Here is a 19686-nt window from a genome sequence, read left to right as displayed (position 1 = left end):
AATTATATAGTCAATTAAGACACAGTCGTGTCTTTTAGAAAGTTCATACTGTGGTAAAACCTTTAAAATCCAAATCCACCTTCCACATGAATACGGGAACTGTGCTTATAGAAAAGGATATTTAAATAACACTTTATTTCTACATAGTAATGGGCCACCTAAACATAGCATGTGAGTTAGTTTACCCAGATGATACCACCTTCTGGTCTTCAAAACCAAAAGTAAGTGAACTCATGGCCTTCCACATTTGGGAGATTCACTGAGAAGAAGGGGAATAGTGAGAATTTCTTTTCTTGAGAGGGAGGTGTTGGGGTGGGAGGTCAGTGAAGGTGTGTTGGTGGAGACAGCTGCTCTGTTTGTCTCTTATAGTCATAGCAAACTACTCACGTGGCACATTGTTCCTGAGCCCACAAAAGAAGAGCATTCTTTGCAGACATCTGCCATCTTGCCCGAGCTTTGGAGCATTTCTTAGCTGGAGGACTTGAGGTAGGAGATGAATCAACCACACTCACATCATCCAGGGCAGGCTGATCGTAATGGCGAGAAAGAGTCTGGGCAAGCTCCTCAATCTAAGGAAGACGTAATAAGAGTTAACACGCGCAGAATCACAAGTTACCAGCGTTGAGCCAAGACAAGATGTAAAAAGTATCCTATGACAGTCACAGTCTAGTCCTGGTGAAATGAGCACTGGGCTGCATCTCTGAGTAACAGCATGTGGGCTGCACTTGGCTTTCTTTCAGTCTGGACTTGGGTCACTCCTTACCCTCACCCAGACATGCCATCCCACAGCATCTATTCATCCCCCTAACCTGCTTATAGAGCACTTCACTGGAGCTCAACACCTGTCAAACTAAACTGGACTGAACTAAATTGAGCATCTAGTCTAGAGTATGTTCAGAGTCTGGATCAATTGAAATGCACCTATTAAGGCCGGTCGCAGTGGCTCACACCTGTAATCCTAGCACTCTAGGAGGCCAAGGCGGGAGGATCGCTCAAGGTCAGGAGTTCGAGACCAGCCTGAGCAAGAGTGAGACCCCGTCTCTACTAAAAAATAGAAAGAAATTATCTGGATAACTAAAAATATATATAGAAAAAATTAGCCGGGCATGGTGGCATATGCCTGTAGTCCCAGCTACTCGGAAGGCTGAGGCAGTAGGATCGCTTGAGCCCAGGAGTTTGAGGTTTCTGTGAGCTAGGCTGACGCCACAGCACTCTAGCCTGGGCAACAGAGTGAGACTCTGTCTCAAAAAAAAGAAGAAAAAAAAAAAAAGAAATGCACCCATTAAGAATAAGGGTATGCACAGAAGAAAAAAATAGTCAAACATATGGAGAGACAAGTCCCAAGAAAGAAAATTGCTATTAAATATATGAAAAATAACCACACTCATAATTTAAGAAATCTAAATGAGAGCAAAAGGATAGCTTTTATAATATTACACAGGCAAAAAAAAAAAAAGTTTTTAAAATAACATCCAGTGATGGTGAAATTATAAAAAACTGGATATTTTTATATTGCTGGTAAATGTACAAACTGGCTCAGATTTTTTGGAGGGCAATATGATGATATCTATCCAAAACTTTAAAAGACAAATCCACAAACACAGTAGAAGTATATAATACATTTCTCTCAACTGACAGAATAACCAATCAATAATAATAGATATGACCAATGCAATTAACAAACTTAATATGATTGGCATCAATCTGATAGGCCCTCATCAGATGCTATCATTTTATAGCCTCATCAGTGGTAGCCAGGCAGCAGTCACATGAGCCTTGGATGAGACTGGGCTGGCTTCACGTGTGACCCAGCACAGTCCCAGCTGTAGTAGCCACAAGGGAGTGCTCACATCACTCCTTCCCCAAATCCAGGAAGCCCAGCCCTGAGAGAGACTCCTGTTTAGGGGAAAGTGAAGGAAGAGAGTGAGAGACTTTGCCTGGTAACCCAAGGACTTCTGTTTTTTACCCAAGTCCACCAATGTGGTACCACCAGAAGTCTGCAAGGGTTGTAGCATTACTGGGCTTAGGGCACCTCCTCAGAAATAATCATGAGCTTTCCCACTATCTATTAGTGAAATATAGTACTTTACAACAAACATCATGCCTCCATTAAAATACATATAAATTCAGAAAGATGTTCATCAGAAGAGATTGAAAACAGTATGGATAACATGACCCCATTTTGTTACAAATATACCTATGTGAATATATACTAGCTGTTGCTGTGTATAGAATTATTTATAGTGGTTAACTGTGAGTGATAGATTATGGGTGATCATGTTTTAATCATCTATATTAAAATTTTTAATTATATTTCAAATACCCAGAAATATATGGGAAAAAATTAGTACCTATGAATTATCAAATTTTAACATTTTACCATATTTGGTTCAGATTTTCTTAAAGAAATAAAACACAGATACAGTTTAAGCCTCCTGTCTTTCCCTCTCCAATCCCATTCTCTACTTTCCCAGAAAAAAACCCCGCTAAATTTAGTTTTCATCATCTTCATGCATATTACTCTATTGTAACTACAAATGTATGTATCTAGAAATAATATATGGTCTGGTTTTACATGTTTTAAACTGTATATATATATTAGTTATGCTATTTTCTAGTTTGTCTAACATAAATTTGATAAAATATTATAAGATAGTTTTTAAAGTTATAAAGCATAAAATTTTTGAAGTTTAAGCATATAATTTTTCAAGTTATTTTTCAAGTAATTGTGGAGATACAGAAAATGCAACTTTTTAGGTAGCATAGAAAACCTGCACTAAGTCAGAATCCAGGCCTGAAAGAACCCATTTATCAATCGTATGTTTTACTGTCAGGACGACAGCCAGCAAATAGTAAGTGCTCAAAAATATCTGTGGAATGAAACGAATCTAGAGTCAGTCACAGGATAGAACTGGATGTTACAGGATTATTCAGAGTCAGATTGTACAGGAGTACTCAAAAATAGGGAGACTTTACAAAGTTTAGTGGATTAGATTCCAAGAATTTACTCCAGAGCTTCCGACTCTGTCCTCTGCCATATAAATAAACAATGATATGTAAATGTTTCCTGCGGCAGGTTCTATTCAGACTGGTGCTGATATCGTGGATAATTCAGGATATCGTGATAATTCAGCATTCAACTTTCAATTAAAAAACAACAAAAATGGCCCAAGGTCTGCTATATATTTTCTGCCTGTTCAAGATTTCCAGAGGTCCTATTTATGGAGGTAGCTTGGGGCTGAACCCAGCATCAAGTCACACGTGCTGCACTGCACTTATTTCATACTGCAGGAATTAGAGTAGAAATAATCCTCATATTATCAAACTACTTACATGAAAGTGCAGTATAATTGTCCAAATTAGGCCAAGAATAATGGATGGGTTTCCATCTACAATATCAGCAACATGAATATTTATTAGCTTGATCTGAAAGAAAAGAAATGCAGGTTAAAAGGAGAAAATATTCCATAGCATTTATCTCTCCTATGAATCTTCAAGTGAAATTTATACTCACCGATCGGTGTTTTAGGAATGTCAGGGCATGTTCTATATTGATTCTGCACTGGAATGTATTAGTTCCTTTATCCCGAGGCTATGAAATTCAAGTAAATAGATTACTCAGTGTGAAACACATTTTTTTAAACATCAACAGAAAGTCTCTTGGTGTCATTAATAATCTTACCAACTGTTGTCCTGAAAGTACTTCTAACAGGTCCAGGAGGACATGACCCTTTTTAATGTCTGTAAATAAGTCTGATATAACCGAGGGAGGAGAGTGCTGTAAAAGGTCACAAGAAAAATAATCAAACTTTGGTCCAAAATCACCGTACCTTCAAGAATCTCATAAATGTGCTTTGTGTCTTTGAGAAAGCTAAGATTTGGTAGTGATTTTCATCTAAATTAAGAATGACAGAGAACATGTAAAGATTCATATCGAATCATGATTTTAAAAAAAAGTAGTGAATTTAATGTATTTCATGGCAAATTTCCAATAACAAAACACTTTCTGCATGGAGCTTTCACTGAGCGCTTAAAACTTGTGTCTTAAAAGATGTGGCATTAAGGACACTCAGAATCAGCCGATAGTGACCCATTTGGAGAGCAGATTACATTTCTGGAGCAACTTGCTTCTGTATTTACCCTTTCTTAGAGTCAGAAGCGTCGTGTTGGGATGGACAGACAAGGAACAGTGGGAGTGGCCTGTAAGAAAAGGCTCATTTGTCGTGTATCTAGGTTATACACGTAGATCGTGTATCTACAATCAAGGCCTCTGGGTCTAGACTGCCTGCGTTTGTATCCCAGCACTATCACTTACAAGCTGTGTGACTGTGGGCAAGTCACATAACTTCTCTGTACCTTAGTTTCCTTGACCTTTAAACAGGAATAACACTCTCTCTCTCATTGGGATGTTGTGCAGTCATTTCAGTGTCATGGGTAGTCATAATCATTGCATTTGAAGAGTTTACGATGGTGCCCTAACACTCATTATACACAGATCATTATTATTATTATTATTTCATTTAATAAAAAATGTTACCAATCTTAAATATTTTTATGGCATTTTCCCATATCCTTGACAAAAGTACCCTTCTCATGTGTTGAGAGAAAGAATAACAAATACATCAAAGCAAGACCAAGATGATTTTGGCAAATTCTTTCAAAAAAAGACATACCACAGCTTTTTGCATGTCACTGGTGCCATTGTTTCTTTCTTTTTTTTTTTTTTTTCATTAATAGAGACGAGGTCTCACTCTTGCTGAGGCTGGTCTTGAACTCCTGAGCGCAAGCAATCCTCCCACCTCAGCCTCCAAGAGTGCTAGGATTACAGGCATGAGCCACCGTGTCCGGCCCATGGTACCATTTTTTAATGTCCTCCTTGGGGCCAAACCTGAGGGAGTAGCAAATACATTTATAACTTACTTTTGCTCTTTTTTTCCTCACCTTTGCCAACTGTGAGTTTATCCAGCAGGTGAAGGTTTTCTTCTGAGTGTCTTCCTGTTCGGCTGTCAGAGAAAGGACAACAGCAGTTGTAAAACCAGAAGCCCAGAAACCTTTTGAACTTGTCAAAGCTTCAAAGATCTGTCACCGTGGGTAAGTGCACGTGTTTCACAAGCTTACAAACTTTCTAGGACTTAGTCTAAATTTTCGATGTTCAGCCAAGTAGTATTTTAGAAATAGCATGTTGGCAGAAGATTTTTTTTTTTAAAGCCATAGGTTAGCTTACAAGAGACAATGGTTTTTTAATATTTTTTATTGACAAAAGAATTAATACGCCCCACAGCCTTGATAGTACTGTGCAAAGAATTGTGAAGAACAAGAAGTATTCCTAACCCAAAAGGACTTGGAGTCTAAGCCAAAGCCATGTAGCTAAAGGTAACCCCAGAACATCTGAAGATGTTTTAAAAGACACATACAGTCATTGCAGTTTAGTCTTAATGTTTATCATGAAAATTCATCATGGAGAATATATTGCCACTGAATGAACTGTAAACGAGCTGCAATTAGTCAGAGAGACCTGGATTCAAATCCTGTGTCTTTACGGAGTAGCTGTGTGACCCTGAGGAGCATCCTTGTGTGATTAGAGCTAGGGGTGGGGAATCTGCGGCCTTGGGGCCACATGTGGCCTTCTGGATCCTTGAGTGTGGCCTTTTGTCTGAATTCAAAGTTTACAGAAAAAATCCTTTCAATAAAGGGACAATAAAGGGATTTGTTATGTGAAGTTTGGATTTAGTCAAGGGGCCGCACTCAGGGATCTGGAGGGCCTGAGGCCACAGGTTCCGCACCCGTGCCAGTTGGCACACAGTAAACACACACAAGTGTTGGCTATTACTCTTATTAACTGGGCAGGAGTCAAGGGGAAGATCTGATCACTCACGGTATTTCTGTCCTTCCCCTCTGGGCAAGAGGGTGTCCCACACCAACACTCTGCGTCTCTCTGCCTTCCTCCCCCTCAGCTTCAGCAGGCATCCCCTACTCTGAGGTCAAGTGTTAGTTCTGCACACAGGGACTGAGCTCACATTTCCCCAGACCTCCTCACCCCAATGGACGGGGATGAGTGTAAGCCCAGACACTCATTCCAACCTGTGCCCAATGTTCACATCCTTGCCACCACTGAGCTCAAGCTCACCAGGTTTCAGCTCATTATGCCCTTTATCCCTGCTTGTGTCAGTCAACACACATGCACATGCACGCACGCACACACATGCATGTGCAATCACATATGTACACGTGTGTGCATGCATATGCACACATGTGCACCTGTGTGCATGCACATGCCACATGCATATGAGCACAAACGCACATGCACTCCCTACTCTCAGTCCCTCTCACTTCTCTGATTCCCATATGACTGCATATCCCTCCATTTCTCTCATCTCCCACCTCTCCTTAACTCCTGAAACCCTTCCAGTGAGGGTGAAATCCGTGGTGCACCATCAGCAAACCCTCCGTGCCCAGTACCCTCTCTGGTGTTCAGGCTTTGCCCTTCTGCTCTCACTGAGCCCTGGCCCTCCTCGGACAACACTGCTCCCACTGCAGCCCTGTGAAGTGGCTGCTTTGCTGCCTCTTTCAGCCCTGGTTCCTCACTCCTCACTGCTACCTCCAGACCATGCTTCACCCTCTTTGTCCCTGAAAAGCTCTAGCTTTGGATTTCATGTCATCAGACCATCCTGGCTATCACAGTCATTACCTATCTCTGTCATTCCCATCATTTCTCAAAGATTTTAGCTTCTTCCCCACTGTCACTCTCTACAATACAACTCCTATCTAATTCTTGGCAATTTCGACGAACCTTCCAACCTTCTGCCTCTCGGTTTCCTTAATTCCTCTTCTCCAATGCACTTCTCTTCTGCCCTGCCTCAATTGCTTGCTGTCATGCTCATGCTCCAGACCTTGTCATTATTACAACTACAACTCCTCCACAATCTTGATTTTGTGTATCTCCATTACGTTCACTCCCTCTCATGCCCCAACTCCAGCAATCCTTTGAGCTCATCAGCAACTCCCAGCCCTCAATTCTGCCAGCTTTTCACCATCCCTCACCCCTGTGATATTCGTCCTTTCATCCTTATCCATATTAAGCTCCATGACCAACTATTACCAACATTCCCTTGCACCTCCCGTTTCTGTGGCATTGGCCGGGCACTGCATGACTACTCTCCGCACACTTCATCCCACACACGCTGCTGACTGTGGCTGGAGAAAAAACTCCAATGGTGCTGACCAGTCTCACCAGCACCCGCCATGGGCCTTCAGTGCTGTCCAGCTGTCACAGCATACTGCCCTCTCCCACTCCCCAGCTGGCAACTTCACCCCTTCTCCTTCTTTCACTAACATCTCACACCTCTTTCCCCATCCTCACTCTCAGCTGAGACTTTGTTTCCCACTCCTCACCTAATAACCTACCAAAGCGCTCTGCCTCCAACCTGTTGGCACAGATGGACTACCCTTGCTCAGATCTAGCGCCAATCCCTTTCCTCGTACACTAGATCCCAGCCCTTAGCATCTACTCAAGGACATTCTGCTCCTTTCTCTTCTGTACCATCCTCTTCACACACACACACACCCCTGACCACTGCCATCGGTATACATCCACACTGTTCATTCTCCCATCTGAAAACAAACGTCTCTTGACCCCCACTCTCCATGAGCCATCACTTCATCTGTCTGCTCCAGGAGTTCATGTTAACTGTCTGCAGGTCCTCTCATTCACGCTTAACTAAACCCATGAGAATCAGGGTCCTCGCCCTTCCACGTGAATCAAGGTCATCTACGACCTTCTCTCGCTAAAACCAATGGTCAGTTCTCAGCCTCCACTGCACCAGACCAATCAGCAGCTTCCAGTGCAGTCGCTCACTCTCCCCTGCTGCTTCCAGGACCCCCACTTTCGGTTTTCCTCCTACAGCACTGGTTGGCTGTTCCCTTTCCTTCACACTCCGTATCTGATGCCTCAGGAAATCCTGTTAGATCCACCTTCAAAACGTATCCGGGATATGACCACTCTCTCCAGCTCCACCACCACCACCACCACCACCACCACCACCACCACCCTGGGCCGAGCCACCATCACCTCCACCAGGATTACTGCAATAAATTCCCAACAGGTCTCCTTCCTTCTGGCTTTGCCCTTGAAACACCATTCTCAACACAGGAAGCAGAGTGATGTTGCTAAAATGTTCACTCAGATCAGGAAGCTCCTTTGCCAGCGCAAGGGCTCTTCACATCACTCCCCGAGATGGCTACAAGGCCCAGCACCATCTGCCCCCTGTGGTCCCCCACTTGCTCATTCCGCTCCAACCACTCTGGCCCTCCTCTTTGCCTCTAACTCTCCAGGCCCACTCCCACCTTAGGGCTTTTGCACAGTTGTCCTTTCTTCCAGAAATGCTCCTACTATAGATATCCACAGGCACACTCCCCCATCTCCTTCAAATCCTGGCTCAGACACCTTGTCCGTAGATCATTCCATTTAAAACCCTATTGTCCTGCTCTATTTTTTTTTTTCTACAGCACTTATACCTTTTAACATTCCAGGTAAGTTATTTATATAGTATTAATACGCTTATTGTTAATGTCTCACTCTCCTCCCAGCAGAATGCAAGCGCCACACAGGCAAAGATGTTTTGTCTGTGATATGTCCCACGTGCCTAGAAGAGCCTGGCTCACAGCAGGCCCTAAATAAATATTCGCTAAAATAATAATCATGTTATTGCTGTTGTTGTTATATTTTGTTTACTATACTGGTGGAATCTACCTCTTTTAAGTTTATAATCCTTACTTTTAAATGCTAATACATCGTTTTCCTTTGACTCTTCCCATTCTCCCTTATTAGTCTCTACTTAACGCTCATAATGAGCTGAAACTTTTGGTATTTGGACTGCAGTATGTGTAGGAGTATGGCATCTAATTAAATTCTCAAAAAATTTTAAAGTTGATGAGAGTTCTGATCGAGGAACAGAAGAAAGGCTAGCTGCATAAGTTTATAATTGTCTTTAAGTATTGTGGCCGATCAGAGATTAAAGATGCACTGAGCCTCATTGGAATTTTTTTCCTTTTTTAATCCATTTCATTTTTTATGTATTACCAGTTTAAATTAGTTATAATCCAGCAACTTATACTTTGTAGGACACTCAATAATTGTTAGCTGAACTAAACTGAGTTCTGACAAGTCAGCTGGATAATTTAGGCTTTTGAGAGTTATTGCTATTTTAGATAAATTTCACTTAACAAAAGAATTCCAAAGAATCACAATTTTGTTCTATAATTTAAAATGTTACTAAATCTCCTAGAATCTTTGAGATATGTTTTCATTATTTTTCCCCTGCTATCAGTACATGATAAAAGAATAACTTTTAAACATGTATTGACACTTAAAAAATGTATGGAAGGCTAATTTTGTTTCTCAATAGAAAAAAACTAGAGAACAAGTTTTTATGATTATCAAGTTAAATGCACACAATGTACATACACCAAGGTCATATGTAAAAGCATGGAAAAAACTATCCATTCCTAGCAATAAAGCAGAAATTCAAAGTAAAAACAAAATAAACAACAATACAAAACCAAAGATGACTCTCTTCCTTATCTTTAAGGGACCAAGAGAGATTTTTCTTTCTACGTGATAAAGTGTGAAGAAGAAACTAATCAGGAATACGATTACAAGGTCCAAGAGACAGAGTCTGCACTAACTTTAGGGGAGTTATTGGGCAGAGCACCATTAAATAACCTTGAAAGAGATGAAATGCAGCGCAAAACGGAGTGCAAAGAGAGCACTGTGTGCCTAAAAAGTTTTAGCATGCCATGTCCACCTGGAAACCTCAGCCATTTTGAACCATCTCCAAATAAGATGAGGGATCATTTCATTTCCACGTGATCCCAGACAAAAGGCGTCTTGGTACTTTCCTGGGCTGAGAAAACAGGCAGCAAAATCGGGGCTCTAACTGAATTGTTCAAATTGAAGCACCTAATGGGAGGCTGGATTGAAGAACATCCCCTGACGGAGACATAAACTTGAATTTAAAATAAACCAAACTTTTCTAATGAAAACCTGAAGTTATCCCTGTCCTAATTTGATTAAACTCTAATAGAAACAAGGGAAAGAAAAAAAAAAAAAAAAACAATAAGAGAAGCAGTCAGAACAAATCCCCATAGGTAATCTCCAGTTAGCAAACGAAACAGTGCACAAATGAAATCTTCAGAGAAAGATTTGGAAAGGAATCTTCATGGCTTTTAACCCATTGTCCCAACTTAGAGAATGCCTCTTCATCCTGGAAATCAGAACCCTTTAAGAGCAACAAGGACCCTTTGCTTCATGGCAAACAAAGATGTCCCAGGTACAATTAAACACCTTTGTAGCAACTCAATTAAATGGTTTCATATGTGCCACTCCATTTATCCCTTGACACACTTTTCTCACATTTTCATACTGCCGTATCCTGAATAGCAGTATTCAATGGGAACCAGAGCCAAATAGCTCACCCTATGGCAGGATAAGTAACCTTTTGTTCTTTTCAAAGGCTGACCCATTGGGGAAAAAATAATTGAGAGCCACGTGCTTAAGCAACTTAATAAAACTCTTCTTAGAATGGCATGTAGAGAATAGGACCTTTTAATCAGCAGATGTTAGGAAAGAAAAAGAGCGAAGAAATAAAGAGAATAATACAATCTATTACAATGATCAATTTCTGTAAGAATGCTAAGGAAGGGAGAATGAGAAATTCTCTCCTCTGATTTTTAAGGCAAATGAGAAATAGATATAATGCAGGAAATTGTGATCAGTGAATTTTATTCTGGCCCATAGAAGTATCCTTGATTGTTTTTGAAAAATATTGAATTTGAGAAATGAGGCATACAAGGCAAAGATTTTTCTCTGGGTGTCATTACCATAAAAATACATTTAATCCCTGAGTTTTGTTCTTATTCAATCTGCCTTTTGTGAGCTGACAGTTCATATCCTTAGCCAGAAGGGAACTAAACTGAAAACAAATTGAGTTAAGCTAATTAAAGGGTGTGGATTTTTAAGTTCATTATAAAGCTCATTATAAAACTACCTCGGCTACCATGTGTCAGCAAGGTCCAGTTTCATCTAAAATGTTGACTCCAGGAGTCCTCTCCTAGGTAAGAGTTCAAAAGCAGTTACCCCAGGCTAAGAATCACCAGCTTACATTTTCACTTAAACACAGATGTAGTATCTCCAAGAGCGTGCGCTCTTGCATGAGGTCACTCAGAAAGCCTTGCAAATTCCTATCCAGGAATTTGTCTTGTCCTTCTATTATTGGATCGCTGATAACAGGTTTACTGCATATGGTCCCAGATTCATTACTTTGATCTTTCACTCTCCTCATTAAACTCTTTTGATCATTCCCTAATTCCTTACTGAATAAATGATTAATTCTTAGCCTAACATCCTAGGTCATTTGTAATTGGACTCCAATCTACTCTTTTCTGATGCATCATCTCCCACTACTTCATTACCCACATCCTATTTCTCTGGCCAAACTAGCATGTCTACAATTCCCTTTTCTGCATTGCCATGCTATGGACCCGCTGGAACGGCCACTCTTCCCTGCCTCTCTCTGCATTCACAGAAACCCCCGCACCCAGAACAATGCTTTATACACGTGGGCACTGGATCCACATTTGTTAAGACATACCCTATTCAAAAGTCCCCTTTCCTAAAGTGAAACAGAAATAATCTATTATAGCTCTGGTCTCTGACAATACTGTGTTCGATCTTTTCTTGTTATTCTTGTTATTACAAAGTAATCTGTAATACTTATAAAAAGTTTTCAAACGGTACATAGGGATATAAAATACAAATTAAAAGTTAATCTTAGAGCCGGGCATGGTGGTGTGCCTACGGTCCCAGCTACTTGGAAGGCTGAGGCCAGAGGATCACTTGAGCCCGGGAGTTCAAGTCTATAGATATAGATGCACGATGACTGCGTCTGTCTGTGAATAGCCACTGCACTCCAGCCTGGGCAACATGGCAAGACCCCAACTCAAAAACAAAACAAAAGTTAATCTTGACCTCTCCTCAACCCTCCATTTTTCTTCTTCAAAAACAGCACTAATTAATGTGTATACTTCTAGACTGAACACATAAAGAACATAAATTCTAAAAAGCACTGGGTCCCTAGCTCCTAGAATATAGTACCTCACAAGTAAAAGACATTCAGTCATATTTGTTGGACAAATGAATGTATGTATTATATGTATACGCTGAATGAATATACAAGACACAGCTTCATTTTTTAAACTGATAATTCAAATATCAAGATTTAGCTATACTACTTAACGTTAAAAGCATCTGCTACACTGGAAGTAAATTTGCAAAAAGGAGATCATAACCCGTCCAAATATATAAATATAGAAGAGAAAAAAATATATCTAACCAACAAGAAGAACAAAGTAAATATATATGTGCTAATGCGGATATATTCTTAAGTGGTACAACCTAATTGTTTCCATCTATGGTAATTTCCACCTGTTGTGTGTGGTTTCTCTCCTATTCACTGTTGTAAGAAACTTGAAGTTCAACTTTCATGCTTTTGTACTTTTGCTTCCCCTGAGCACAGTGCTGTATAGAGAAGACATACTTCATAAATATTTGCTGATTGAAAGATTTAATAAATATTAAAAGTATTGAGGATCAAACTGACTCGTAATATGAAGAAAAAGAATTACTGGCAACGGTGACAACAGGCCAATGTCTTATCCTAGTCCTTATTTTAACAACAATTTCTTTCTTCAACTAATAAAATGCCTTGAACAAAAGGGCATTACTAAAAAAGCACTGTTTTTCTGTTCTGCTACTCTTAATACTTCACGCATGATACCAAATGTGTGGGTCTTTCCCTCACATTAAGCAATTCTCCAACTCCCTGGACACCAACTGTTATCCAATCAGTTAGAACACGGACTGCCTACGCTAGTGCAGACCCCACGCGTTAAGGGCGCAGTCCCGCAAGACTGCCCCCCACTTCAGATGACAAGCGCAAGTAGACGGTTCCCAGGCTGCCCTCATTTCCATCCAACTTGGCTGTACATCAGGGGTTCCCAAGACCCCCTCCTCAGGTTCAAGATTGGCTATGATGGCTCACAGAACTCAGGGAAACACATTTGCCGGTTTATTATAAAAGATAATGATAAAGGATACAGACGAACAGCCAGATGAAGAGGTACACAGGGCAAGGTCTGGAAGGCTCCTGAGCACAGGAGCTTCTGTCTCCACGCAGTCGGGGTACAGCAACCTCCCAGCACATGAATGTGTTCACCAGCCGGGAAGGTCTCCAAACCCTGTACTTTAGGGATTTTTACAGAGGCTTCATCACACAGGCATAATGGATTACTAATTTAATCTCCAGCTCTGGTCCCTCTTCAGAAGATGGGGGAGGGGAGGTGGGGCTGAAAGTTCCAAATAACTAATGGTGGCTTGGTCTTTCTGGTAACCAGCGCCCATCTGGAAGTGATCCAAGAGCTCATCAAAATTCACTTCATTAGAATAAAAGACACTCCTATCACCCAGGAAATCCCAAGGGCTTTAGCAGCTCTGTGTCAGGAACCGGAGCCAAAGACCAGATATGAGAACAAGAGAGGCTCCTAGCATCTCTATGGTTCAGGAAATTACAAGGGTTTTAGGAGCTCTGTGCCAGAAACCAGGGGCAGAGACCAAATATTAATATATATTTCTTATCATGTCACAGGCATACACTAATGAGACACTGTGGCCATTCCCTAAAACAATACTGCCCACTCACTGTTACCCAGGACAGACATGGTAAGGATGATAATGAAATTCAGGCAATAACACAACACATTTTAGCCATATGTTCCAACTGCCATCCCAAAGAATCTTCATCAAGCTGTCATCTGATAGAACGGGAACTAAAAATATAAGGCCACCTCTTTGATTGTTTCTCTTGGAGATAATAACAAACAGAAATAAATAAAGAAACAAATTAAGGGAATAAAAACACACAGACACACACAATCAAATCAAGAAAAGCCTAAAATATGTGAAGCATAAACAGGAAAAAGTCTGTTACTTAACCACAGAAGGGGAGACTATTAACCAACAGAAAGGAGGGGACAATTTACAACACATTTTCTTACAACCACCCACAAGCAAGCAAACAAACAAACAAGAAAGGAAGGAACACAAATAGTACCAAGGCTGAGCTCTCGCTTATGGAACCAGGAAAGTGAGTTTAGGAGGTAACTCCTGGCTAATGTAAGTACAACCCCAAAATGATTTTACTTCACATATTCCCCCTGCTGGAGAATCTATGTTGTCACTATGGAAAAATAGCACTTGCCTGTCAACCTCAGTATCCCAGAACTAAGATCATACTCCTACCTCTCCCCAAACCGGTCCTCACCCATGTTCCTATCTCATGGATCAGACACCCCTATCCTTTTTTTTTTTTTTTTTTTTTTTTTGAGACAGAGTCTCACTCTGTTGCCCAGGCTAGAGTGAGTGCCGTGGCGTCAGCCTAGCTCACAGCAACCTCAAACTCCTGAGCTCAAGCGATCCTCCTGTCTCAGCCTCCCGAGTAGCTGGGACTACAGGCATGCACCACCATGCCCGGCTAATTTTTTCTATATATATTTTTAGCTGTCCATATAATTTCTTTCTATTTTTAGTAGAGATGGGGTCTCGCTCCTGCTCAGGCTGGTCTCGAACTCCTGAGCTCAAACGATCCGCCCACCTCGGCCTCCCAGAGTGCTAGGATTACAGGCGTGAGCCACCGCGCCCGGCCGACACCCCTATCCTTGACACCTCCCATCTTCCATCACCCTCAAGTACAACCTACCACCAAATCCTGCCAGATGTGCCTCTGCATAGCTCTGGTGTCCTTGTCTACGTCTCTCCACACCCCCGCCACCGCCCACTCCAGCCTTCTCATTCAACCTACCACCAGCTCTGGCCTGGAAGGCTTCCACGGCCAACGAGGTCTGCTCTGTGCCCTTCCAATCTGTCCTCCACTTCAGCCAGTAAACCTGACCACATTACTCTTGTCACTCTTACACGGTTTCTCTCTGCTCTTAGGATCATGAGCAAAACCCTTAACAGAGCTACCACCGAGCATGGTCCACCCTCGGTGCACACTACTGTCCCCCACGCCCCAGGCTCCAGCCACCCCTGCCTTCTTTCAGGGCCTCTACAGGCCGAGCTCCTCCTGCCATGGGCATCTGTGCCCTCCCCTCCACCCTTGCCTAGTAACTTCTAGTCCCCCGTAGGTGTCAGCTCAATTGCTGCATCCTAAAGGAGACCTAAGTCAACCTAAGTCTTTCATTTGCTTTCAGAGAGTCATGCGGGGATTCCCCCCTCATGCCCGAATTTAGCACTTAGGTCAATTTGTGATCACTGACGAGGTTGAGAACACAGGATCCCTCTGCTGGGTCCCCATACCTGCCTCTCACTAGCTGTGTGTCTCAGTCTTCTCATCTTAAAATGGGGATAACAGTGTACCTACTTCTTAGAGTTGTTAGGAGGATTAAGGACCTCTATAGACTTAGATCAGAGGTCAGCAAATTATAGCCCAAAGGCCAAATCCGATCTGCTGCCTGTTTTTGTAAATAAAGTTTTATCGGAACAACCACACACTCATTGTCTGGGACTGCTTTCATGATACAACGGCAGAGTTGAATAGTACGACAGAGACCATATAGCATTCAAAGACCGAAATATTTACTACCTGGCCCTTTACAGGAAACATCTGTCGATCTCTGGCATAGACTATACTTAGGCTACACAAATAAATACAGATGAATCTTGAAAACATTATGCTAAGTGAAAGAAGCCAGTCACAAAATGCCACATGTCCTGCGATTCCATTCCTATGAAATGCCCAGAACAGGGAAATCTATAGAGACAGAAAGTAGATTAGTGGTTGCCTAGAGCTGAAGGGGGGGAGTTGGGGAACGGGGGTTGGTGGTGGCAGGATTGGGGAGGGTGACAGCTAAAGGGTATGAGGTTTCCTTTGGGAGTGACAAAAATGTTCTAAAATTAAATGTGATGGCTGCGTAACTCTGCAAATAGACTTGCAAATAGTTTTTACTATTGAATTGTTCATTTTAAATGGGTGAATTATATGGTATGTGAATTTTATCTGTAACTGGATCTTAATAAAGCTGTTCCTCCAAAAATATTAGCTAATATCTACGAGGTCATTTGCTTACTCTCTGCCTCCTCAGCAGCCTGCGGGCCCCTGACAGCGTGAGACACTCTGACTTCGCTCCTCACCTCGCCTGCAGCACCCAGCCCAGCACTACTCATGCTGCAGGAATTCAGAAGGTATTTGTTGAATGAATGGTTAAATGGCTGGGGGTGGGAGGAGCAGGGGGTTGTTGCTACTTTTCCCCAATTAATGCAGAGATTTAAGCAGTTTGTTGGGAAAATATATGACATACAATCAGTGATTTCTACTTTGGGCCTTGGCATGGGAATCCAGCAACTTCGTGTTGCCACATGAGTGAACCACACCCTTGTGTAAACACCTGAGATTTTTACACTGAGGCTTTTGTTTCCAGCCCCACAGCTGGAACATAGCTCCCGGCTCTCTGAGTAAGCAAGTCGTGTACTTCTAGCCCATGAAAATGAACCCACAATATAGATAAAACGCTTAGAATCTGGATGCTAGGTATCTCTCCTCTTTCTCACCCTCCTACAACTCGTCTGAGTTGCTCAGTAAATATCTGTGGAATGGATAAATCAAGAAATGACTACATTTCTTTTAACATATATTTGTTACTCCTTCCCACGCTTTATCTACCCCATAAAACTGTGAATGTTTTGCTTTTCAAAAATCAAGACCTGTGAGCCTGAACACCTTCTACTGGGGCTACAATCCCAGCACCTCTGACTTCTGAGTGCAACGAACCAGACTGAACAGAAGAGAGCTGTGCTGTGATGTTAAGTTCAAGATGCCGGCAAATCACTCAGCATTACTGTTTAAGTGCAGGTTTCTGGATCCCCACTCCCAGAGATTCTGATTCAGGCCTTCATATACCTCACTATGAGAAACATTTCTCTAAATTGATTGAACTGATTCACGTGTTTCACTTATTCTTGAGACAGCAGAAGGAAACAGGAAGGGCCTGGCAAATATAGTAATGAAATAATAAACTCTGAGATATTAATGTAATGCATCTCAAACTAAATCTACTACAACGTATCGGTATCCTAAGACACACTTGGAGGGGCGCTCAGAAGGCTTGCTGGAGCAAGGCAGGCTCAGGAATAAGTGGAACCTCCAGGGTAGGGAGCCATGATGCTATTTCGTTAAAGCCTGCCAACAAAGTGGTAAGGTAGGTGTTTTATAAATAAAAAAGCTGTAGCTCCCAGAAGATGAAGGATTTTTACACATTCATTCAATAAAATATTTATTGAAAGCCTACTATATCTTGGATAATGTGCTTTCAATTTCACATCTGATGGTGGAGAAATTCAAATCCAGATATGTCTGATTCAAAATCCATATGCTTTTCATTAGAATTCAAAATCTGCTAAAATGACAAATCCATGGGCACTCCAGCTACCACTCCTCTCTCCTCCACTGCAAACCCAAACTTCTTCAGAGAGTTGTCTACACTGGCTGTCTTCACTTCCTTACCTACCACTCATTTCTTAACCCACTGTAAGCTGGGTTGGCCCAATCACTCCACTAATTATCAGCTAGGCCACTTAGAATATTCTCATTGCTGAACTTCTCAGTACTTACAGGATATCTTAAAATTTGTTTTTTTTTTTTTATACACACACACACACACACACACACACACACATATATTTTTAGAGCTAGGATCTCACTTTGTCACCAAGGCTTGAGTGCAGTGGTGTCATCATAGCTCACTGCAGCCTCAAACTCCTGCAATCAAGTGATGCTCCTGCCTCAGCCTCCTGAGTAGCTGGGACTACAGTTGCATGTCATCACATCCGGTAGTTTTTCTTATTTTTTTGTAGAAACAGTGTCTCGCTATGTTGCCCAGGCTAGTCCAGAACTCCTGGCCTCAAGCAATCCCCACAAAGTGCTGGGATTACAGGCATGAGCCACACCAGGATATCTTAAAACTTCTGACACTGTTTCCTACCCTATTCTTCCTGAAATACTCTCCTTCTCTGATTTCATGATACCACACTCACCTGGTTTTCTTCCTACTTCTCTGAACATCCCTTCTCAGGCTCTTGTTTTGCTTTACTAGCTCTGTAATATTCTGCCAGAACGCTTCTTCTTCTTTCTCTGGAAATTTTCATCTACTCCAATGGCATAAATTCCCATTGTATACTAATGACCTCCAAATCTTCACCTTCAACCCAGGTGTCTGTCTGTCCTGAGCATCATGTCTGTATGCCCCACTGTTGTCTGGGTGGCTCCACTTGGTTACTCCACAGACACCTCAAACTCAACGTTTCCAGAACTGAGTTATCATCTCTAACCAATTCCCTCCCCGACCGAAGTTGTTCTCCTGCATTTTTTTTTCAGTGAATGGTTTATCATCCACTGATTTGTCCCAAAATAAACCTGAGTCATTTTTGATGCTTCCTTCTCCTTCAATTCCCCATACCCAGTCATCAAACAGTCCTGATACCGGTTAGATATCTCTTGAATATCTATTTCTCTGCATCTCCACTGCCCCCTCTATATCAGGACCACCTTCTCTCTCAGCTTGACCAACCATAACAGATTTACACTGGTCTTTCTGCCTCCACACTCACTCCCTTGAAGACTACACTCCACGGTGCTCCCTGGGGGAATTTCTAAAAGCACTTCTGTCTCTACTCAAAATCCTCCCATTGCTTCTCTTTGGTCTTAGTAAAAATTCCAAACCCCTCTATGTTTACATGACTCCAGAGCCTGGTCTCTTCACATTCTCCTCCAAACTGTAATCCTTAGTTTCACTGAACGTCCATTTCCTTAATATGCCACATTCACCCACATCTTCTCGCCTTCGCCCTGCTCACCTGCTAGTATCTTTTAGGTCAAATCACTTCCTCTGGGAGGCCTTCCCCAGGTCTGGGGTGGGCACCCCTGCTCCACACCTCCACAGTGCCAGGTCTTCCCCCTCTTACAGCTCACATCACATGACACTGCAATAGTCGGTGTGCTCATGTGATCACTGTAAGCAGAAGATACATTTTAGAAGAGCAAGTGCCAGGCACTACTCCACGTGCTCAGCACAGCACCTTGTACACAAAGATGTTCAAAAATATTTGTTGAAGCTGGGTGTGGTGGATCATGCCTATAATCCTAGCACTTTGGGAGGTGGAGGCAGGAGGATCACTTGAGGCCAGGAGTTTGAGATCAGCCTGAACAACATGGCAAGACTCATCTCTACAAAAAGTAGAAGAATGATCCAGGCAGGATGGTGCACACCTTCTAAGTATCTGTAGTCCCAGGTACTTAGGAGGCTGAGGCAGGAGGATGGCTTGAGCCCAGGAGTTTGAGGCTGCAGTGAGCTATGATGATGCCACTGCACTCTGGCCTAGGCAACAGAGACCCTGTCTCAAAAAAAAAAAAAAAAAAAAAAAGTTGAATAATGAATGAACAAGCAAAAGGGGCTCTAAGAATAAGTTAATCTATACTTAGAAAAAAAGGCATAACAAGAAATGGAATAGTATTCTCTTACCTTAAACAGAATCCTAACTTTCCCTTCCTGATGTGCCTGATATCTCTGTTACCCTTCACA

At 42.0% G+C, this 19686-nt stretch overlaps 1 protein-coding gene across 2 annotated transcripts in view; it reads right to left on the bottom strand.

The window, feature by feature from the left end:
- The window catches only part of SYNE2 (spectrin repeat containing nuclear envelope protein 2), a 256293-nt gene that overhangs the window by 227896 nt on the left and 8711 nt on the right, over positions 1–19686 (bottom strand). For both annotated transcript variants that reach the window (XM_069487386.1, XM_069487397.1), the window contains exons 2-6: positions 4942–5003; positions 3683–3778; positions 3515–3592; positions 3334–3426; positions 388–569 (exon numbers count right to left, since the gene is read on the bottom strand). In XM_069487386.1, coding sequence (XP_069343487.1) covers positions 388–569; positions 3334–3426; positions 3515–3592; positions 3683–3778; positions 4942–5003 — 511 coding nt within the window. The remainder of the gene's footprint in view (positions 1–387; positions 570–3333; positions 3427–3514; positions 3593–3682; positions 3779–4941; positions 5004–19686) is intronic.

Source organism: Eulemur rufifrons, chromosome 2, assembly GCF_041146395.1.
Source record: "Eulemur rufifrons isolate Redbay chromosome 2, OSU_ERuf_1, whole genome shotgun sequence".
NCBI classification, from domain to species: Eukaryota; Metazoa; Chordata; class Mammalia; order Primates; family Lemuridae; genus Eulemur; species Eulemur rufifrons.
Note: the sequence above shows the minus strand (reverse complement) of the source record. Positions and strands in the feature narration are given on the sequence as shown.